The 23,876-nt window shown below is 35.2% G+C and overlaps 2 protein-coding genes across 2 annotated transcripts in view; one reads left to right on the top strand and one right to left on the bottom strand.

Annotated features, from left to right (window-relative positions):
* Positions 1 to 23,876, top strand: part of spn-E (tudor domain containing 9 protein spindle E) — a 191,656-nt gene that overhangs the window by 118,933 nt on the left and 48,847 nt on the right. The window contains exons 16-19 of the mRNA XM_089103288.1: positions 10,981 to 11,146; positions 14,504 to 14,818; positions 18,144 to 18,290; positions 19,306 to 19,428. Coding sequence (XP_088959414.1) covers positions 10,981 to 11,146; positions 14,504 to 14,818; positions 18,144 to 18,290; positions 19,306 to 19,428 — 751 coding nt within the window. The remainder of the gene's footprint in view (positions 1 to 10,980; positions 11,147 to 14,503; positions 14,819 to 18,143; positions 18,291 to 19,305; positions 19,429 to 23,876) is intronic.
* On the bottom strand, positions 2,177 to 2,750 carry LOC148955646 (stress-induced-phosphoprotein 1-like). Its single transcript, XM_089108290.1, is given in 1 exon segment — positions 2,177 to 2,750. A coding segment is annotated over 1 exon segment (303 nt). The 5' UTR covers positions 2,494 to 2,750; the 3' UTR covers positions 2,177 to 2,190.

Raw genomic sequence — 23,876 nt, 5'->3', positions numbered from 1 at the left:
ACGCTCATTTTCCCCCAACATTATTTGATCAAATTTTGAGATAGCCATTTTGTTCAGTATAGTTGAAAGATCAAACAACTGTGTCTTTCAAGGCCGTACCCAGAGGGGGGGGGGGCTAGGGGGTTTGACCCCCCCCCCCTGAAATGATTGTTTGACTCGCAAAAACGTACACAAAAATGGATTAAAACAAATTTTGTATGTGTTTTTTGAGGTTTCTTGTGTAAACCCCCCCCCCCCCCGAAAAAAATCTTTGAGTAAAATAACCTCCGAAAAAAAAATCCTGGGTACGGCCTTGATGTCTTTAGCTGTAAAATGACCCCCCACAGTCCGTGGGGAGATGCCTGTAAGTTATGAAATTCGTCCATTGTCTACATGTAGTATTTGTTATTGGGAAGTATTCACATTTTTTTTTGGGGGGGGGGGTTGTTCTTGGGATAAATTTCTATAAGTAGAATGTTCCATGGGGAGGGAAATTTCTGGAGTGTGAATATTCTAGGGGAAATGTTACACTGGGGGTAAGGCCGTACCCAGGATTTTTTTCTGAGGGGGTTTTACTAAAAAAAAAATCGGGGGGGGGGTTACATAAAAAAAACTCAAAAAACGCATACAAAATTAGTTTATATCCATTTTTGTTACGTTTTACGAGTCACACAAACATTTCGGGGGGGGGGGAAGTCAAACCGGGTACCCCTCCCTCGGATACAGCCCTGACTGGGGGATTTGAAAGAATTACTATACGAAATTCTTTTTAATTGTCTTCCAGAGGTTTTTTCCGCGTGTTTTGTTGGGAAATAATTTTCACGGAAGGGGGCTTTTCTGGAGTGATCGAGAAATCGATTAGAGATTAAAGTCTTATTCAAATGAAAGGATACAAAGGAGAATTTTTTAGGCTGAATCGTCCGCAAGCAATTTTACTGAGGGGGATTCTCAGTGAAAATGGAACTGTCTGGAGGGAATTTGACAGGGAGAAGGTGCACTTTACATTGGATAAAATTTCCACAGATGAGTTTTCCGTGAGGGGAAGGGGTCTATTTCATAGAGGGTCAGCCAAATTCACCGATATTATTTGAAAAACGAACAGAAATTCCATATATGAAGGGTTGCCCCTCCTCAATACCTTGCCCTTTATGCTAAAGTTTGACTGTTTACTAAAATTGAAACACGGGGGCTGTTTACAATAGGAATCTTTTTTTAAAGTGCTAACAGCTTTAGCGTAAAGAGCAAGGCATTAAGGAAGAGGCCACCCTACATGTACGGAATAAATCTGCCAAAATTAATATGCAAATTTTGTTTTAATTTTGCATGTACGGTGAGCCAAATTCGAGCCTGCATTAGTTGAAAAACGTTCAGAAATTAAATTTAAAAAACGAGTTTTGTTTTAAACTGAAAGTAAGGAGCGACATTAAAACTTAAAACGAACAGAAATTATTCCGGCTACGAAAGAGACTGTCCCCTCCTCAACACCTTGCTCCTTACGCTTAAGTTTTTATTGTTTTAAAAAGTAGAGTTGCTACACAGAGTTGAAATTTAGCGTAAAGAGAGGTGTTGAAGAGTGGACAGCCCCTTTCATATACGGAATAATTTCTGTTATTTCTAAGGTAAAATGTACCTCCTTACTTTCAGCTAAAAAAAAAAATTAAAAAAAAACTTTAAAAAATAAAATCCTCATTGACTTAAATGGAGTTTATAAGCCATTTTTGTTTAACTTCTCAGATGTGATCTTCTTCATAATTAATTCAGGTCTATACAAGACATCTACGAATATATTCACTTATACAAAATACCAATAAGAATAACATAAATTTTTTTTAATAGTTTCTACAAGAAATCAACATTTATATTTTGCTTATCTTCGAGCAAAAAGCTATGATACTTAGGATTTGTTCTGTTACACTCTTGATAAATTCCTTTTTAAAAATTAGGACTTGAGATTTAGTAGGCATACCATTTTTCACTCAGTGGCAGAAACACTTGCTGTTCGAGTAAGTTAAGCCAGTGAGCTAATTAGGAGCCAGGAGCGATCTGAATTTTGGATTCGGTTTTGCGTCACTACGGTCTTCGGCCTCAACTGTTTCTTCTACCGCAGGTGATATACTTTCACAGCTCTTTCTTTTTTCAAGGAAATTAGCCTTATATTATGGAGTAATAAAAAAAAAAAAATACACAAAAAAGAACATAAACCGAACACGTTCACTGAATTGTAATTAATCCACTTTCTAAGAGCTTATTAATCTTTGCTGTCACTTCAGGATTTTTCAAGTAATCCATCAACGCTTTCGGGTCACTTTGCATCTGCTCAAGTATCTTCCTTATGGCTGGGTCCCGGAGAATCTGTTAAAACTCCGGATCGGTCATGGCATTTTTCCTCACTCCTTCAGGATTGCTACCAGCTGCCATGACACATTGTCGATAACCTTCAACTGCCTCACTGGCATGTGCGTCTAGCTCGATGGCACTTTGATATGCTGCAAAAGCTTTCGTGTTTTGTTGCATGCCCTGTAAGATCTTTCCTTTTCTAATCCAAGCTTTCGTGAATTTAGGATCAATTTCTAGACATTTCTCACAATCTTTAAGACCCAAATCAAACGCTGCTAACTTTTTATAACAAGCAGCTCTATTGCTGTACAGCTTTGCATCATCCGGATTCCTTTTAATAGCCTCCGTATAATATTTTAAGGCTCCAGAGAACTGACACTTTTTAAAAAGCTCATTGCCCTTTTCCTTTTCTTGTTCAGCCAATTCCGGGTTGATATAAGCTTTCCTTTCTTCCTCTGTCCAAAGGGCTTCTGTTTCTGAAGCCATGACACATTGACGATAACCTTCAACTGCCTCACTGGCATTTGCATCTAGCTCGATGGCACTTTGATATGCTGCAGAGGCTTTCGTGTTTTGTTGTATGCCCTGTAAGATCTTTCCTTTTCTAATCCAAGCTTTCGTGAATTTAGGATCAATTTCTAGGCATTTCTCACATTCTTTAAGACCCAAATCAAACGCTGCTAACTTTGTATAACAAGCAGCTCCATTCCTGTACAGCTTTGCATCATCCGGATTCCTTTTAATAGCCTCCGTATAATATTTTAAGGCTTCAGAGAACTGACACTTTTTAAAAAGCTCATTGCCCTTTTCCTTTTCTTGTTCAGCCAATTCCGGGTTGATATAAGCTTTCCTTTCTTCCTCTGCCCAAAGGGCTTCTGTTTCTGAAAGCTGAGTCTTCACATCTGGTGTTATATGCTCAGACAGGTTCATTTCTTTTCTTATTTGAACAGGCTCCTTTGAGGCTGGATGATAACAAAAAGCTATAATACTTAGGATTTTTGCTGTTACACTCTTGATAAATTCCTCTTTAAAAATAATTAATTGAGACTTAGTTGGTATAATATTTGTCACCCAGTGGTAGCAACGCTTGCTGTTCGAGTAAGTTAAGCTAGTGAGCCAGGTAAGCCAGTTAGGAGCCAGAAGCCTTCTGAATTCTGGATTTGGTCTTCCATCTCTACGGTCTTCAGCCTCAACAGTTGCTTCTACCGCACGTGTTATACTTTCACAACTCTTACTACATTCACCATTATCTTCGATTTTGCCAGTCAGAGCATCACTGTGAATTTTAATTTCTTTTCGGATTTGAACAGGCTCCTTTGAGGCTGGAACATTAGCATTCTGCAGGAGTTTTTGTTATCTAATTTTTGAACAATTTCCAAAAAACTGGCTATCTCAAAATTTGTAGTGGATGGGTTCGCGGAAAAGAGGGCGTGGGGAGGGGGGGGGGCTAGCTTAACTCTTTTGACTCTTAAAAAGTGAGCTAGAACTTCAATTTCCAATTAAATCAGCCCTCTATGAAGTTTTTATGAGTATCCCTTTATTATAGCCATACGTGCCTTTAGGGCACAGCTTAAAACGTCTTCCCCTGGGCCCTGGGGAGTTGTATTAACACTGAATTCTTCTTTATCTGACATTTGAACTATTTTTAACAAAATGTCTATTTCGAAGTTTTCATCAGATGGGTTTAGAAAAAGAAAGCGTGGGGGGGGGGGCTAGATGCCGTCGTTTCTCTTTTGACTATTAGAAAGTGAGCTCGAACTTTCAATTTCCAATCAAAGCCCTCTCTGAAGTTTATACGAGTATCCCTTTCATTAGAACCATATATTACCCAGGGCATAACTTACAATGCCTGCCCCCGGGCCCTGGGGGGTTTTGACGACACCTGAGTTTTTGTTCTCTGACTTTTGAGAAATTTTTAACTTAATGGCTATCTCAAACTTTTTATTGGATGCATTTGGGGAAAAAAGGGCGTGGGGGGGCTAATTGCCCTCCAATCTCTTTTGACTCTAAAAAACTGAACTAGAACTTTCAATTTTCGATCAAATGAGCCCTCTCTGAAGTTTTTACGAGCATCCATATATTCATAAGTCATCCATATATCAATATAAGGCATCCATAATACATCCATATATCCATATATATCAATAAGATTAACTTAAAACGTCTGCCATGGGGGGCTGTGTCGACCCTGGAGTTTCCGTTATATGGTCTTTGTACTATTTAAAAAAAAATGTTATCTCAAAGTTCTTATCGGATGGGTTTGAGGGAAAAAGGCATGGAGGGGGGGGGCTAGGTACCCTTCGGTCTCTTTTGACATAAAAAGTGAACTAGAACTTTCAATTCCCAATCAAATGAGCCCTCTTTGAAGTTTATACGAGCACCCCTTTCATAAAAACAATATATGCCCCCAGGGCATAATTTATAACCTCTGCCCCCGGGGGGGTTGTGTCGACACCGGAATTTTGGTTACATGATCTTTGAACTATTATTAACAAAATCGCTATCTCAAAATTTTAATCGGATGCATTTGGGCAAAAGGGTAGGGGGGGGGGAGCTGGTTACCCTCCGATGTCTTTTGACGCTTAAAAAGTGAACTAAAGCTTTCAATTGTCAATCAAAGGATCCCTCTCTGAAGTTTATGCATGTATTCCTTCCATAAGAACCATATATGCCCCCAGGGAATAACTTATAACCATTGCCCTGGAGACTATCGGGAGAGTCTCCTGCTCAAACATATAATTTCAGGAACTTTCAGTTGCGTTAAACAAAATGGCTATATCAAAATTTTGATTGGATGTGTTTGGGGAAATGGTGGGCGTGGAAGGGGTGTTAGTTGCCTTTCAATCGAATGAGCCCTTTCTGAAGTTTCTACGACAATGCTTTCTATAAAAAACCTTATATGCCCCCAGGGCATAACTTACAACCCTTGCCCTAAGGCCGTGGGGGGGGGGGGTTGTTATCCTCAAAGACCTAATTTCCTGAGTTTTCAACTACTTTGAACAAAATGGCTGTCTCAAAATTTTGATTGGATGTGTGTGGGGAGAAGGGGCGTGAGAGAGGGTTAGTTGCCCTCCAATCAAATTCTACTATTGAAAAGAGCACTAGCCCTTTGAATTTGCAATCGAATGTGTCCTTTTTGAAGTTTCTACGACAAAGCTTCCTATAAAAAACCTTATATGCCCCCAGGGCATAACTTACAACCCTTGTCCTTAGGGCTGGGGGGAGAGTGTCCTCCTCAAAAACATGATTTCTATCTGTAAATCAACTACGTTGAACAAAATGGCTATCTCAAAATTTTGATTGGATGTGTTTGGGGAACTGGTGGGCGTGGAAGGGGTGCTATTTGCTTTCTAATCCATTTTGACCCTTAATAAGAGCACTAGAACTCTCGATTTCCAATCGAATGAGCCCATTTGAAGTTTCTACGATGACCCCTTCCATATGAAGTGCCTCTGGGAAAAAAAAAAGATAATAAAACATTGGAGCCGTATGGCCTTTACTATAGGCAACGCTATAGCGTTGCCTCTGATAGTGCAAAAGTAAGGACCAATTTATCCTTGCCTCCTCGCTAAATGTTTTCTTCTTGCCCGAGTGGTAAATAAATTCAGTATATAATTCAACTCATCCTGTCTTAAATTTACCTTAAGAAATACCCCTTCACCTCAGCTCTTTTACCACCGTGTGGAAGCGCAGGGAATCAGGAAGGTTTCTACCATGTATACCTGTACGTCCTGATCCCGCAATGTATTTCATACCATCTTTGCCACCTCATCAATGCCTAGTTCATTCATTCCATATTCCCACTCCAGAATCTTGTGCAATTTTCCTTATTTGATACAGCCATGAACTTGGAGCCTCATCCCTTAGAGCTTTAAGTAGCCTCCTCTGTTAAACTGTTAAACTATTAAACTGTTGGATGTTTGTATTTACACCTAGCCATGTTTTTCAATATCCTAGCTGTGCCCTTTCTAATTTGTCACTTTTCTGGAATCCTCAGACTTCCAATGCATAATGGATCACAGATTTTTCTATAATTTTGATAAAAAACTATGTACTATGTTTAGAATTCTTAATAAAAAAGTGTGGCTAAATAAAATTGGCTCTTCAGACTGAAATTCTGAAAATTGCTGTGGCAGTCAACGTGTTAAAATTAAATTCGACCACGTCCTACCTATCTCCTCAGTATGATCTGTATGTCTACTAAATAATTTACTCTTTGCCTTAAACGTCACTCCTAAATATTTCCATTCCTCCTAAATTTGGACCTCTCTACCTTGTAAAATAGATTTACCAGCCCTACTTAATTGACGCTCCATCCCAAACACTGAGATTACTGTTTTGCTAACATTCAACTCAAGTTTCTTACTTAATAAATATTCCTGTAAGAAATTCAATAACTACTGTTACTTCTGACCTGAGTCTGCTATGAAGGCCATCATCTGCGAAAAGGAGCAGACACATCCTGAGTCTGCTATGAAGGCCATCATCTGCGAAAAGGCCATCAGAAGGCCATCATCTGCGAAAAGGAGCAGACACATCCTGAGTCTGCTATGAAGGCCATCATCTGCGAAAAGGCCATCAGAAGGCCATCATCTGCGAAAAGGAGCAGACACATCCTGAGTCTGCTATGAAGGCCATCATCTGCGAAAAGGCCATCAGAAGGCCATCATCTGCGAAAAGGAGCAGACACATCCTAGACACATTCAGTGTCACCATTGGGGCTCCTTTCTCTTTCCTAAGATTTTTCAAACTATTTAAATAAATACTACCCGTTTTATGGGATACAGTATATCATTGCTTTATTCTTGTCTTATTTTGTAGTACCCTAGATCAATACATTCCAAACCTAACCACTGATTTCATTCCCTTATAAATGTCTACCAAAATAAATACAAAAACTATCGGATGACCCACCTCATATAAACTTTATATATGTAGCTTTATCTATATTGTCAAATGCGCCTTTCAAGTCCACCAACACTGCATAACATCGACCTCTTCTCTGCTTCCTATATCTTTTTATTTGAATTTGTAGCGTAAAAATGTAGTCGACAATACCATAACCTACTCTAAAACCAGATTGAACCTCATTAAGCACCCCTTTCCAACATAACCGCCTTTTCAGCCTAATATCTAATATTTTTCCAAATAATTTTGCTAAACTCTGTTCTTAAGAGATCCCTCGATATTTATCTCGGTCGCTGTTATTTCCTTTCTGGAGCCATCACTGACGAAGTCCACTTTTGCAGCCAGATCATTTTCTGTAGAGTAACTGTCAAAAACACTGACATGACTTGAAGTAAACATTTTTTCTTCCACGTTTCCATATTGACATTATTATACCCTCTGGTCCAGGTGGCAATGTCCCTTTCACGTTTTTCAATGAAGCGCATGCTTCATTTGGATCCACCAAGTCGATAAAAATTCCACAATTCTTGCATGGGAAACAAGCCTGACTGTAGCAGCGTTGCAAACGCGGTACAATTGTACAGTCTTTGGTACAATTTAGAGGTCCTTGCACAGTGTAGTATATTTGTAAAATGTTGGTACAATCATATTTTCCGGTAAATTCAGGTTTTTGCACGTTTAGGTACATTGCTGTTTAGGTGGTACCAATTACTTTCTTGCGGCACAATTTTAATCGGAAAACTGGTACAGTTTATTTCAAACCGTTGGCAACACTGCTCTGTAGTTTATCTCTACATGGTCCTAGCTGTCTGCTCCTCATTTCCTCCTTTTCTAAATACCCCAGCCATGAAGCTGGTGGAGGGCAAAACTCCTCCTGATACGGTCGTGTTGCTCCTTTAATACCATCCAGAACGATTTATTTCCTTACTTCTTTACCGTTTCTCTTCTTCTCTTTTCTCACTTTCCTTGTCTTGACCTGCGTGTTGCATTTTTCACGGAGTCTACGGTGTAATAGCATTCGATATTCCTCGGGGAACACTTGACGTTCTATATCCAGGCATGCTTCAATTACTTCCCTTTTTTTAGGCAAGTATTCAAAAATTTTAGTCTTCAAAAAAATGGTTAGTTCGTCTTCCTGTCTTCTTCTTTTCCATACTCTTAAGGCTTACTTCTCTCACTACTGAACATAGCTAATAATCTAAGGTATAGATAAAAGTATTTTCTATAGCTTTATTTATTTCTTCATTTTATACTATTTCATTACATTTTTCCAACTCCTTTTCTATACTTTCTTCAATGACCTTAAGAACCCTCTTTTGTCTGCATCCTATACCCTTAATTGAGAGAAAACATCCTGATCCTTCTTCTTTACTAATTTAACTCTTTTTAAACCCTAAGTTTCTTACATACTATTATTTCTAACGATGCCTATATCGGTACTTAGTCTGACCCTGCCATTTCAAAAGCCATGGAATTCCCACCTGATGGCAAAAGAGGCAAATCAACCAAAGTATAATCTATCACACTTAGGATCATACCCAAAAATATTCACCTGCTTTTATATCCTTGCCAATTCTTCCATTTAAAACCACCAAATTCTATCTCCCAAAAACCCTATTGACAGAAAACCCTTTTTATTTGCTTTCCTGTGTCTTGCCTCTACTCCTTCAGGATTTACTTTGGAGACGCACTTCATGCATTCCAATTCTCAGCAGAAAGCAATCCTCTGGCAGCAATGGGCCGCAAAACTTCTTCGTTTCGTCACTGATAGGCATTAAAGTCACCTAGAAATACAAAGTTATGATTAACAAAAGTTCTCTTATAATAATACGTGTCTCCACTGAAGAGTTGGCACGTATCCTCACTACTCCTGTAACTACTATTTTCAGGTTGTATATAAACTCTATAAAATGCAAAATAACTCTTTCTTAGTGACGCTTTTATCCAAACAATATAATATTCAGACGATTCCAACTGGACATACCTCGAAACATGGTCTCTCTTTGTTAGTAGTGAAACTCCTCCATAAATCCGATAGTCTCCACTTCTCTTCTCTGAAATATTATGATACATGTCTCTTGTCATAGACTGGCTCTTCTTTCCAAATTTCAATAAAACTTGTTAAATCGCGTTCCCTAACACTAATTAGATTTTTAAGCTAAAAATCATCAAGTCCTTGGATATTTTGATGAACTAATTTCATCTGACGCTGCTTAGGGCCCATCTCTTCATTGTCCCGCTGCATCTATAAATTTAAATGAAGATTTTGAAGATCATCGGTTCTGAGTTGCTCTAATAACCCAATAATCCGTCGCTCCCGATCAATTTCTTTCACTTTTCCAAATTTTTATCGCATAAGAATCGTCCTCCACGAGAAAGCACACGCCTCTCGGCTTTGCATTTGAATTGCCTTCTGCACGCGGGGCTTCCAGAACAGGCATCAACTCACTGCGCATTAACAACTTTGACGAGGTGTAGTCAGGAGCTACTGACAAATTGAGGCTTTCGAAGTGTGCGAATGAAGAAGTGGTGTTTTATTTTTGCATGGACGATGATTTAAGCACTACTGACATAATGTTCTGACTTGAACGTCTGGATGACGTTCTGGATGAAGGTAAACGGAAAACATCCCTAATATCTGACTGCATTAACTTGACACCTCTTGCGATATCATTTAGACATCTAAGAATGTCCTTTTTCAAATTAGCAACTTTTATCTTTGAGTCAAAATTGTAAATTATCACGTTACACCTTTTTTGATCCGCCACAATTCTATCCATTATCCTTCTATACTTTGTAATTTGTACAATCTTGGCTTCGTATGTTCTTTTTTTTCTTTTTTTCTTTTTTTTTTCTTTTTTTTTGCAAGTTTTATTGTTCATAGATTCTGAAACTGAGGTAAATTGTAGAGATAATTATTAAGCATTTTCATATAAGAAATTCTGTTATGCATCTTTTTAAAGCTCTATGGACATTTCACTTAATTTCTCTATGAGCTGGTCAGAGATTTCTATTGATTCTGTCATTTTCATAGTAAATACTGCCTTGTTGCTACATCCAGAGGCTTACCTACTTGAGAGTCAATTATTTTATCCAGGCTGACTCAAAGTTTGCAATTTGCTAAGCCACTGCTAATTGTGGCATAGCTAACAGCAATTTCAAATTAAATTCTCACCAATACTCAAAGAGCTAATTCATTTCTCTGCAAAATGACCTGTCTGTTGCGAAGGCGGGTGACGTACTAATCATAATCGATCAAATCTAATTTTAATGCTAATAGGTCAAAGGCTATACTCCCCTAAATCTTTCTGTAAAGATGAGGTAGGATTGGATAAAATTTGTATCTATGTTTTACCTCTGGGTTTATGTGTTTTTCTTCTTTTCTTTCTCAATTGTATGTTACTGACCTGCACATAAAGTAAATACAATAACAAGTTAATTTTCATATTTTATTTTTTTATTTTTCACAGGTTGTTTGATGGCTTTTATGGGGCTTAAAAACAGGACCACCAATGTGCAATCTAATAATGCAAATGGTGGTTCTGTTGGAAATTACGAAAAGGTAAACCCAGTATTAAGAGTCAAAATACGTGTAATAGGAAAGACAGAATTGACTCTTGAAACCTTGAAACTTTAGCATTTTGTGCAAATTAATTATCTTTCATGTGTCCACAGTTGTATTTTATTATTTTTGTCTTCCAAAGTCTAACTACTGACATGTTTAATTTCTTTCTGTGCTTTCCTTCTCTAATTTAGGACGCATGAAGCTGATTTGTTGTATAAAAAATGGCTGAAAGATTGTGAAGAAATGCGCAAAAACGCACAGATATCCAAAAATGGTCAAATATTCTACTGTTCAATGCTGCCACAACTAGAACTGCCTTATGTTACCAAGTCTGACTTCCAATTTGAATATACCCACGTGAGTTTTTTTCTTTTTTGTACTAGATTTAGAGCTTACTTTATCTCAGGTATTCTTTTTTTCGTTGGCAATTTGAAGGTTTAGGGAAGGTCCTGTATTGAAGGGCACCAAGTCTTCCCCCTTTTATCCAATTTGGTTCAAGTTTTACTACACCGTCTTATAGTTTTAGTTTTGAGTAGATGACTGAAAATTGTGTATAAGAGGTAAATAGCATTGAAAAGTTTATGTTTGAATTTGTCTATTAACTGTACAGAATTTTTTTAAGCATGTGGGGTGAGTAATTTTATGAGAATTTAAGTATGGATTGCTCTCAGGTCGCTCCATTACAGGTTAAAGAAAATGAATTAGAAGGTCCAAAAAACGAGAAGTATATTTTTGGTAAAGGTAAATGATTCATTAAAGAAAACTGATTTTAGAATTTAGAATCTTGCTTCAGCTTAGCTGGTTTTTTTTTTTTTTTTTTTTTTTTTTTTTTTTTTTTTTTTTTTTTTTTTTTTTTTTTTTTTAATGAGAAGAGTGAGAGTGAAAATTGATTACAAGAAATCCTAAAATCTAAAAAGGAAGTAAAAAAATGAGAAGATTTTTATACCTCCAAATTAAAAAAAAAAATTTGCTACCATTAAGAATTTTAGGAATTATCTGATCAAATCATATGAAATTTAAACTAGGTTAAAGTCAAAATAAGCAAGGTTCTTCTTGGAACTTTTGCATTATTGGTTTTATGAGCTACTTCGGTGAAATTCATTGATTAAATGCAAAAGGTAAATTACAGCTAATTGCCAGTTTCATGATTCATTATAAGTTGGACTAAGCTAACTCATCCATTGTTCATAAATTAACTTTTAATTCTTGCTTCGATTGAGGATTTGAAAACATTTTGGCATTTGATTTTCCGAACCTGTGAAATATATATGCATTGTTTTGTGTACCCGTCTGACTGACCGTATTTCAAACAGTAAGCTATGTGAAAACTGTGGCTCTATTCCGCTTTCTAGACCTTTAATGAGAGAAAGGTTGTATTGAGATAGCTAGGATACGTTCTGCAGATGAAGGATAAAAGACTGCCATCTAGGGCCGAACGAAAAGCAGTTGGTTCCCAAAAGGAGAGGAAGAAACGATTAATGGAAAGTTAGACTTCTTGGGAGGATTTAAAGGGGGAACCTTTGAATAGATTGGGATGCAAGACAAGTGTGCTGGCGTGCTGGCGTCAGGTGGTTTGGTGTTGCTGTGAGTTGATAGTAGTAGTGGCAGTAGTAATTTTGTATCAACTAACCGCTTCTATATCAAAAGCTTCAGTCTTTGCCAGCACCATCTGTTTTTCTGTCTGTAATTTTATTTATGTGTCCGTTCTCCCTCTTTAAAGTTAATTAGCAATTAGTTAATTAGCAAAGTTAATTAGCTGCGTTCGCCCTTTTTGAGGGCGAAGTACAGCGAATTATAAAGAAGATGTAATGACATAAGATTGATGCATCTCTCTGATGAGACCTTATTGATAGCAAATTGTCTTTATTTTGAATGAAAATTCATCAGTATAGGCGCTGTATATTTTTTTTCTCAAGCTATTCATTTTTTATCAATCCCGTCCTCGGTTGTTTTGTATCCATTGTGTTGGTTTTAAGTGGTTTTTCCTTCACGGGCGTTATGGTATGCCATCGTTCAAGCATATGTTTGCTGTAATATCAGTAAAGGAAGTAGTTTTTTTTTCTTTTTGATCCTACTTTTAAGAAAAGTGTTTAGACTATTTTGCTATTAGATTCTTTTCTTTAAATTTTTTTTTTTGTTTTCTTATTTTAATATTAATTTTATTCTCTTTGTTTTATGTTTTAGTCAAACTTCGTCGATCATTTCCTGACATAAAAAGAAACATGTTGGCTTATTTTGTTTCCAGGGCATCCACTGATTAACACTTTCCCACATCGTAACCAATTCTCCTTATACTATCAAAATTTCGTTTCATAGTATTTGCCCTTTTTCCCCTGATTCGAACTGCATCCCGTTTTTCCAAAAAATCAGAAAAAAGTCATTCAAAACCTAGGGCCAAGCCACCAGCTAATTCGAATGTTTGTTCTCCTTCGTAGTGCTGGTTTATGTATACATTGTTTTTTTTGTTTTAGTTTTCTTTTTTTATTCAACTTTTTTAAATTTTTGTGTAGTCGGTCATCAGCATTTCGTTACTATTAGCATAGTTTCTATTTTAAAATGGAATTCAGGAAATCACTTTGAAAACCGTATTGTATTGTATTTTTTGTTTTTTTCAAAACATAAATCACATTGCAATTACTTCCCCTGTTTCGAACTTTTGAATTCACTCTTTAAAGGGTAAAATTAAATCCTCTAGCATAAATATATATTTTTTTTCCATAGTAAAAACTGCTATTTCAAACAATCTTGAAATTGACGCGTCGTTTGCCAGAGCTCCCTTTTGTTCCATGTTATCTTGACTGTTCATCAGTCCACAGTGCCATCCGTGGTACTGTATGAAATTAATTAGTTGCAAAATCCTAGGTTTTTTCGTTTAAAGGGGGTGGTACCATTCTTTTGATTGGTGATACCCAGTCCCTTCCTCTTTTTTGAGAGTAAACACGGATTATGCATATTCAGTGAAAAATGAGCATTCTTATAATGTAGGGCCTTTTGACCTTCTTTTGATGTACAGTATTTTCATAGACAGCTTCCCAAGCTTATTTTAATTTTTCAAATAAACAATATATATTCAAATAAATTCTTTCATTTGATATAAGCAGATGGCTTGCTTTACCTCTGTTTTTCTTTTTCTTTTCAAACCTGTATTTTGTCTTATAGCTGGGAATTAAGCTTGAATGTTTAGGAAAGTTTGCTTTCTTTCTAATGAAAGGGGAGTAAGGGAACTGGAATATTGTATTTGTCAAAAGGGGTGAAATATTTTTTCTCTGATCCTTAAAAAAGAGTCGCTACAGTTTTTTTTTCTTTTGTATGCCTGTCGTCTGACAGGTTCTTTGGATAGCTAATAAAACAAAGCACACGCTGCAATGACTAACAATGCCTTTTCAGATTTTTACTATTAAAATTCGCCTTGTGTCACCAAGAATTACTAAATTTATAGGCTTCTATGGCCTACTGTTATCGCGTTTCTGGATGACGGATTAGTATTGTTAATTCCTTTTTTCCTCTCCCGCTTGGATAAGCAATAACAACTTTTCGTAGGCATAAAATAATATCCAATTTTTCATACCGAGCTTTACCATTTTCAAAGATGCCTATGTTTGAGATTAATTTATGTGTGAAAATACAAATAGATTAATGATTAATTGGTATTGTTCAATCTGCCCTTAGATTTTGTGCCTTTTTTTGTTTAAATTTATCTTTCTTTTTTTCCAGTATGAGGATCCAGATTGCTTTTATGCAACGTATACAGACGCAAAATACAGAGAGCAATATGCTAAGCTCCATGCAGTGATGAACAGTCCAGAGAAACCACTCACGCCCTTAAAAGGAACACCTGTTTTGGGTCAGTTAGTCATTGCACCTTTTAACAACGAGTTTTTCAGAGCAGTTGTGGACGAGATAAGAAAAGATCGAATTCACACGTCCATTATCACTGTTGTCTTCATTGACTTTGGTAACAAAGAGGAGAAGAAGTTAAATGAACTTTTTGAGTTGGATGAAAACCTGATCAAGGCTGGAGTTTGCATGGTTGGTTTCTTTTTTAGATGTCGCTTCTAAACAGTGGTGGTTCGGCCTCTTTTTCATCCGGGGCAAAATCTTTATTAGCCCCATCCCCCCGTCTCCTACAAAATTTTCTGGTCAAGTTTTAACAAAATTGTCATTTATTAACACAATTATATTCAATTTATTAGTTAATTAATAATTTATTGTTTAATTATTTTTCACTTACTATTTAAATTATTTAATTACTATCAGTTATTTTCATTATTGTTATTAAATTGTTTAATAACAACGATTTTCTCTGCTTCTTAAATTGTTTCGTTTTGCTAACTAACTAGACTATTGAAATTATTTAGGCTCTTTAGAGCTTCAGAAGTCGCATACAGGTAACCCTTCATATAACTATTTCCCAATTGTCCCCCTCCCCCATGCGTGGTGTTAACGCTGAGGTGAGAAAAAAGGACACACAAATTTAATTTATTAATTTGGTTTATCTGTTTTGTTTTTTTTAATGTCAAAGTCTACTGAATTAAATAGTAGTAATAAATAAAATCGAAGTGAATATACTTTCATCTCATGACCTTGCTCGTAGTTCGATTATTATGGGAAAAGTATGATGTTGAGAAGATAAATACATCAACTCAAATTTTATAACAGATTAAAAAAAAAAAAAAAAGTATTTTTGTCTTTTTTCTTGAGACTAGAATCAGTTAAAGACCTTGTTTGAATCTCTCTGTTCGTGATTAATTATCAAGTTCACATTTAATGTCAAAAGAAAACTTAAAAGAATAAGACGTTAAAATTATACCATATGATGCCTAGCAAAATTTTTTATTATTTATAATTGAAGGAATATTGGCAAAACAACTTCAACAGTTGGTTCATCATGAAAACCCGCCCTTAAAGAAGTGTATAATTCCACTTATTATTTTGGGTCATTTCACCCCTTATTGGTTTGATGAGAGTGTATTAAAGCCATACTTGCATAAGGGCGCATAAGGAAAGGAGCACCTACTTTTATTTTGTCCAAAAATCTGCATAAGGAAATATTTGATGATACTGTGTACTATATTTTACAATCCATGTATTTGGGCATTAAAACTGTATTTTTAAATTAGTATACCCCCTCCCTCTAAGTTTTAAATGAATAACCATATACTCAGTGCAATTTTGGGCTGATTCTCCTCTGTTGGGCTAATAAAATTTTGAGTTTTTTCGAATTACTCGTGTCTGAAATCAACCTGGCCAAAATTAAAGGGCTATTATTTAAAAGGGCAAAATTAAAGGGCTATGAAAAGATGCACTAGCCAGCTAAATTTTGAGAAACCCGCCCCTTCTAAGCTCGCTAGAGTAGCCACACATTTTGTCAATTCCTTAGCATAAGTTGATTAAATTTTCAGTAGTTAAATTAAAATTTTCCTGGCTTGATTAGCAAAATTTAGCACAAGCTGGCCTAACTTCCTTGCTTTAGTAATCTTGTTAGTATAACCATCTAATTTTCTTTTAGAAGCGCCTTTAATTTAATGTCATAATACTTTAAATGCTTTAGAATTTTTGTTTTCTTCCATCCATTTTTCTCGTCTTGTCTGCCTTTTTCTTTTACAATGTCTGAGCGAAAAAATTTCGCGCAAAATTTTAAAGCTAGGCAGTGAACTCTGAAGCAATTTCTAACTAATTTAACAAAGTCAATATTTCAGTGTGCTTTTACAGCAGCAATAAGTGGAGTTAGCTTAGAATTATAATTTTTTTTTTTTTGTCATTGTAACTGGTTCAGAAAGGTTTTTCTTATACGACTATTGAGCTTTGAATTTGGTAAGATTTACGTCTGAATAGAATTTTCATTCTGACTCCAGAATAGACTGATAGACTTGAGATCAAACCAGAATAGACTCCATATTAGGCTCTGTTCTTACTCCAGGATTCAACTGACTCCATAAACCAGCATTGAATTAGTCTTGAAATTAGCAAGGTCACACCCATTGGGATGCTGACTTAGTTGTAATGGTCATAATTCTGAATTCTGAACACTAACACAGCATTCTCGAAGAATATTCTTTGGCTGGGTGGATTATCTTAGTTCGACTGAAACACCCTGAGCCTCTATCTTAGCCTATATTTACTCGTCCTCCCTCTCTTCCCTCCACGCATATCAAGATGCTTGAAAAGACTAGATGCTTGATGTTTGAAAGGGCTGGACAGGCGTAACCTTTTTCAAGCTGTATTCAATGTGGCATATTTTACACCAGCTTTAGAGCTAAGAAAATGTCTAAATTAAAACTAATTTTGAATGTTTTTTACGCTGTCCTACTTAAATTTTAGATTTTAACCTCTTCCTTTCAACTATGTTCATACTCCGTCCTTTTACTCCCTTCTTTATATATGTTGTTGGGACAAATCGAAAGCGAAGAGACTGGCACATATATATTGCTAATTCATTTTTGTGTCATATATCCAATTTTGTAAAAATTTTCCTGAAGTGGACAAGAACTACTGAATTGTAAACTAATTATTAATACAAAAAATAACTATCTGAGTAATTAATTACAGAAACGAAGGGAAACTAATTAAAAAATATATATATTCTTTCTTGAAAAAAGAGGAAAGTTAACGATGGCAGTGTATATTATTGTTGATACCCGACTAATTTTTTGTACCGACCTATTTACGGTGGTATTAAGTTATGATTCTGAACATAGCGCAGTTATTCTTTGAAGCTCGAACGCTTCTCATTGGCTAAGTTATCGAAGCATTTACGTAGACTAATATTCCTACTAGCATTTTTTGTAGGACGATATGCATTTGTTTCTATGTATTCAATCATGCTTTTAACTTGATCTTTTATGTCTTTATGGTTTTATGCTTTTCAATTTTAACTTTTCAGTTTTCACTGGGGATAAGGATAAACGCCCAAAAATTCAATTCTGGGTAGAGTGAGGATGGATTGTAAAAAAAAAAGTTAATTTGAGTCTAGAAGAAATTATGTAGCTTGAGATAGAAAATCCATGTGGCAAATCCTTTAAGTTTCGAGAAAAAGTTTCGGAGTTTTCCCTATAATTTTCTATTTGTCACTAGTTCTTCTAATTGTTTGCCCCCCCCCCCCCTGTGTGTGTGACTGACTAACGGCGTTTATTGATGATTATATTAAGATATTCACTTTGTCTAAATAGTTAGTGGTACTATCTAACCTATGAATCGATTTATTAGAGCTTTCTTTTCTACTAAACAGAAGAGGCATTGAAAAGTAAGAAAACACTCGGTGACCCCCTCCCCCCGCACTCTGCACGTGACTGACTAACGACGTCTATTGGTAGTTGGGTTTAAGTTTTTCTCATAACTGAATTTAATGTTACAGGTTCCAGCATTGGCCTTAAAATGCGCTCTCGCACTGGTGAAACCTATGTCTTTGGATGGTAAATGGCCTCCCCTCTGTCAACCGGGAGTCAACCCAACTGAATATGTTCGGCACGCTCTCGAAAACTGCCAAGTGTTCAGGGCAAAGGTTTGTGGCTTTTGCTCTTTGCTTTTTAACTTTTTTTAATTACTTTGCTTCTCACCAAGCTTTTTTTATGCTATTAAAACTAGGTAAAAATATTGAGTTATCTGCTAAAAATCGAGGATGCTTTCAACTAACTCTTTCTTTACTGCTATTATTACGAACTGCCCTCTGTTTCATCACGAAAAACCAACTCCTATGCCGAATAAGTGAAATGACAACACGATTTAAATTAGAAAAAAAAAACAAATATAAAGTAACTACCGATTTTTCTTAGCACAAAAGCCATAATAAAAAAAGGATAATTTTCTAAAATTTTACTGGAGAGATACAACATGCTAAGTTGTAGGTAATATTAATTTCTAAATTCCCAAAAAGTGATGATAGGCCTACTATAGCGTTTTCCAAAATACCGTTTCTTCTTTACCACAAAATGAAAAAATGTGCCTATGCTGATTTGTCAAATGGTCATAGATTTTGACTTTTATAAAGTCAGGAGACAACCTATACAAAATTGTTGCAACCATTTTTTTTTTTTTTTTTTTTTTTTTTTTTTTTTTTTTTTTTTTAAGTGAAGGTTGCCAAAAAATTCATTTGATTTTTTCTTTTTTTTATGACTATTCTCTTTATTATAATTTTTCTCTCAGTTTTTTTGCAATGTTTAGTCTGTTCTCTTATTTCTTTTTTCATCCTAAAAAAAAGTGTTGCTCCCGTTTGTTTTTTTAAATTTAAGTTTCACTAAAAATGAGTTTCTGAATTTTCTCATTTTTTTTTTTTTTTACTTAATGAATTTAAATAATTAGATTTCATTTTCACTGTCCTTGGTATTTTCGTCAAAAGACACGTGTGTTAGGCCTGGAGTTTAGAATTTTGAAAAAAGAACTTCAGATTAAAGGAGTTAAATATGTCAAATTAAATTAAAAGGAATTAATTTAGTTGAAAAAAAAAATTCTGAAAAAATGCAAAGTAGATGACAGAATTTCTAGAAAAATTGTATTTTGAAATTTGCTTTCTTTTCCAGGTTTATTCGGTTGTGGATAGTGTTCTACGTCTAATTGTTTATTCTTACGGAGAAATTTCGCTTAACGAATCTCTTATTAAAAAGAATATGGCTGAGAAGTGTGAGGAAAGCTATCTGTCAAAGGTAGGAGAAATTTCTTTTTATGTGATTTAAGTAACGTTAGTCATTACAACAGTTCAAATATTAAAGTATTTTGTTGTACATTTGTCATTTTTCGATCTGCCATAATGTGTGGCACTTTCAATTATTTAATAATATACCACCAATTTGGGTTATTGAATGATTACAAGTATCCTATCTACAATTGGTTTGCTTGTGCGATCGACAAGAATCTCCCAGACACCAATCTCTCTAATCAGCCCTCAGTTAAAACGTGTGGTCATTGGTTTGTTTTGTTCTTTTATTATTTTGGCCTCAGGAAGCTTGAAGCTGCTTTGAGTTGTTAGTATTAGTAGCAGTCTAAGGAACCTTAATTTAGCCCTACGATAAGCTTTGGACAGAGCCCCCCAACTAAGTTGGTAAACAAGACTTGGAAATTCATTAGTTTGGTATGTATAATCTTCAAACAGTTTGTGACTCCAAAATTGCAGCAGCACAATCCTTGGCTAAAGTGCAAAGAATCATTTAGAATAATAGTTCATAATCTGACTAAATCGGTCAGGATGGTCTATAGACTCCGTAAGGTCTGAATACGTTCTTTTGAATTCTTTTATTGTTTTGTTCTATACAGTTTGTTTATATGTTCATCAATTTATAATATTGTCTTGTAAGGGATGTCATGCTATTGCTATACTATTCTATTTTCTCTTACAGAATTGGGGTGTATTAATCACGAATAGAAAATACAATAAATAATCTGTCAAACCAAAACTACCTTAAAGAGGAGTGGGGCTAACGTCAGGAGTGGGGCTAACGCCCTCTAAAGGCCAGAACGTCATTTGCGCTTTACTGAAGAAATTGTTATTTCAAACTTTGTGTTTTTATTTGTAAAAACACCAACAAAGAAAGAATATCTGCCATAATAACAAAGATTACTGAAGGGTACTAAGGAATGTAGATTGAAACTTTAATATATATTAATATTCATTCCTGAAGGTCTCAGCAATTTTGGATTTATTAGTGTTATAAAAAAGGAACGGTTTAAAACATATTTTGTTTTTGTTATAGCTTAAATAAAGTTTGTTCTTTATAAGGCTTTGGGGTATTAGCCCTACTCCGGTTTGTGGTAGTTTTTTTTCGTTGACTTCATTTTTTATTTGGATTTCTGTTCGTTTTGGGTTTCATTTAGTTTTTGACAGTGATTTATGTTCTTCATAAGTTTGAATTATTATTTGACTTTATTTCTGCTTGTCTTTGGTTTGTTTTAGCTCTTTATAATTCTTTGAAAAACTTCTTTTGTGGATAAATTTTCCTTATATAGCTTCTGATAGTTTTTAATTAACGTCGTTTTTTTATTGTTTCATAAAAATAATATTTGTAAGGCTTTTTTATGTTTTTCTCCTTAAGAATCAATATTTTGGACTGCTATTTATATTTTGGATAAATCTGTTCAATAAATTTGAATAATAGTTGTTCTACAAAACTTTGGATGGATATGTAAGGGAAATATTGATAAAAAAAATAGATAAAAATCTGCATAATTTCTGGGCTTCTAAAGGACTGAAGCTATTCTGACTCCCTTCATCTTGCGACCTGGAGTATAGACGAATATTGGTCGAGAATTTCATTATAAGGATCCTATTGTGTTACTTTTTTTCAGCTGTGTGATGGTTCAAATAAATGTATTTTGAGCTTATTTATTACAAAAGTTGTGACTTGTTGTCTAAAAAATAAATAAATAGCACGTCAAGAATCAACACAACCAGATTTTTTTCAGTTGTGCTTTCCTTGGTTCTGAGACTTTAATCGATATATTCACTGGCTGAAATTTAATCAGAACAATATAAAAGAGGAATATTTCCAACAGTTCGTGGTAACGAACTGTAAGTAAAGAGAGACTCGTCTCAATAGTGACCGAAACTCTAAAAAGCGGAATTTTGATACCAATAAATAAATCAAAAGAATCAAATTTTTATGCTGATTTCAAATATATAAATTTCATCAAGTTTAATCTTACTCATCAAAAGTAACGAGCTTTAGAAAATTTGCCTTATTTTCGAAAAAGGGGGAAACAACCCCTAAAAGTCATAGATTCTTAATGAAAATCACACCATCAGGTGTAGCGTATCAGAGAACCCTACTATAGAAGTTCCAAGCTCCTATCTGCAAAAATGTGGAATTTTGTATCTTTGCCAGGAGAAAGATCACGGATGCGTGTTCATTTTTTTTTTTTTTTTTTCCCAGGGGTGATCGTATCGACTCAGTGATCCTAGAATGCCGCGAGAGGGCTCATTCGAACGCTATTTAAAAGTTCTAGTGCCTTTTTAAATGTTAATTAAATTAAAAACTTTTTCTATTTAGATTCTGCTAAAACAGCATTTTTATTGCTAATCTTGATGAATACCAATAGTGTGCTTACCATTGTACCATCGGAGACTTGTGAAAAATAAGTTACATATAATCACATTGAAAAGGGTACTGTTTACTATATGTTGAAAAGATACGACCACGAACTGTTTGACAAGAAATTTTACTTTATTTTTATTCTCAGTTCAGGATCGCTAAAGTTATTATGTAAACTGCAAAATGCAGTTTACATAATTTTGTTAGCTTTCACAATTACGAAAAAAGAAAAAACTTAAGGAGAAGGAATGATATGAAAGTCGAGCTAAACAGGTTGCTGGCAAACGGAAAGAGCACTATGAGAAAATTAAGGACGTTTTCAAATTTATTGCCAAAAACAGATATAAGCAGGATGAGAAATCAGCAGCTCTAAAGAAACGTCGAGTTTTAAAACGATGTAAAAGTGACAAGGAGTTTCGTCAAAACTGCATCAATTCATCATCAGAACATGTGAAGGACAAATACAGAAATGATGAGGCTTGTCGCCTGAATACTATCAAGTCTGCATCAATGCGGATAAAAAAAATTACAAAGATGATGAAGAGTATCGTCAAAATTAAATCAAATCTGTCTCTTGGAAACAAAGAAACAAATACAAGAGTGATGATTTATATCGTTGAAATCACATTGAAAGGGTTACTGTTTACAATATGTTGAAAAGATACAAAGGGATTGATTTTCTTGTAAGGAACAGATGAGAAAAACATCAAACAAAGTCTTCAAATTCTACAAGAATTTTTATAGAAGCCGCAGGTTGACGAAAAAAACATGACGAAACATTCTCATATCACTCAAATCTGCCTTAACTAGCAATGAAATCCACACAAAAGTAAGTGAGAAATTATCCTTCAAAAAGATACAGAAAAGTCAGAGCCAAGCGCAAACAAGCGCACAGTCCTGCTTCATAAGCCAGTCCAAGCACAATTCAACTTCGACTCTGGCTAATAACAGGCAATCCCGTTTATTTGTAAGAAATTATTGAAAAAGATGGGTATATGGTCCCAGACTTAGCGAATGTAAAGTCAGATTTAGAAAACCTAAATACTATCTTTAATATGTACAAAAAAAATAATAGAAAGTTTTCAACCATTGAAATTAAACTACTGCTAGAAAAAACTAACGCTGTCATTAACATAGCTTCAAATTCACTAGCAAAGCTATATGCAAGCATCCAAAAGCAGTGTTCAAAGTTCTTGGAGCATCTACCACTGACGTTGAAGAATTCACCCTTGCAATGGCAAATCTCAGGGAACATTTTGTGTTTAATGAAGCCTATCATGTCGAATCTGTGCATAAAATCTTTGGTGTCAACCATTGCTTGATATGTGGCCACACTGGTGACCTTTACGCTGCAATTCCAATTGACGATAAGGGAAAAGCCATATTTTTTTACTATCCGGGTTGCAGCGGTAGCTAGCAACCTAGTTAGAGACGATTACGCCCCATAGTAAAAACTAAAGTAACACATAACTCCTGAAAATAGACCCAGATCAAAACAAGAAGTACACTATTAGAACCGCCTTATCCAGAACCTCTATATAGCTAACCACAATTTATATAATCAGGCAGTAAGTTTACCGCAGATGATTTTTGGCTCTTCATTCTCAGTACAAACCAAAAATTCCTTCCACTTATTTATGCATTAGCGGTTTAGTGTGTATGCGTCAATCAATGAGAAATGGTTAGAAATTGCATTATTCATAATTGCGAAAGCAGAAAAAAACTTGGTGAGCCGGCCAAGTAGTTTGCAACTGTCCCATCTCACAGGTATGACTTAATTTATATACAAATTGTGACTTAATCTACTATTTATATACAGTGGACTCAACTGACTGGCCTATGTAGGATTTTATAAAAAAAGGGGGTGGAAGGGTTGATGAAATTTGTGAAAATAAGGAATTTTTTTTCTTCTAATAGCTGGTGGAATAGGTGTGATGGTTTCAGGGGCGGATCCAGGATTTTTTAGGGGGGGGGGGGGGTGCAAAAAAGGTTGATACAATAAACATACGTTAGGAGCAAGTTTCATTAATGCAAAATTGCGTTAATTAGGTAAATTACACTACTTTAGA

This window comes from Artemia sp. Qi Xiang Cuo, chromosome 2, assembly GCF_049724085.1.
Source record: "Artemia sp. Qi Xiang Cuo chromosome 2, ASM4972408v1, whole genome shotgun sequence".
Lineage (NCBI taxonomy): Eukaryota > Metazoa > Arthropoda > Branchiopoda > Anostraca > Artemiidae > Artemia > Artemia sp. Qi Xiang Cuo.
Note: the sequence above shows the minus strand (reverse complement) of the source record. Positions and strands in the feature narration are given on the sequence as shown.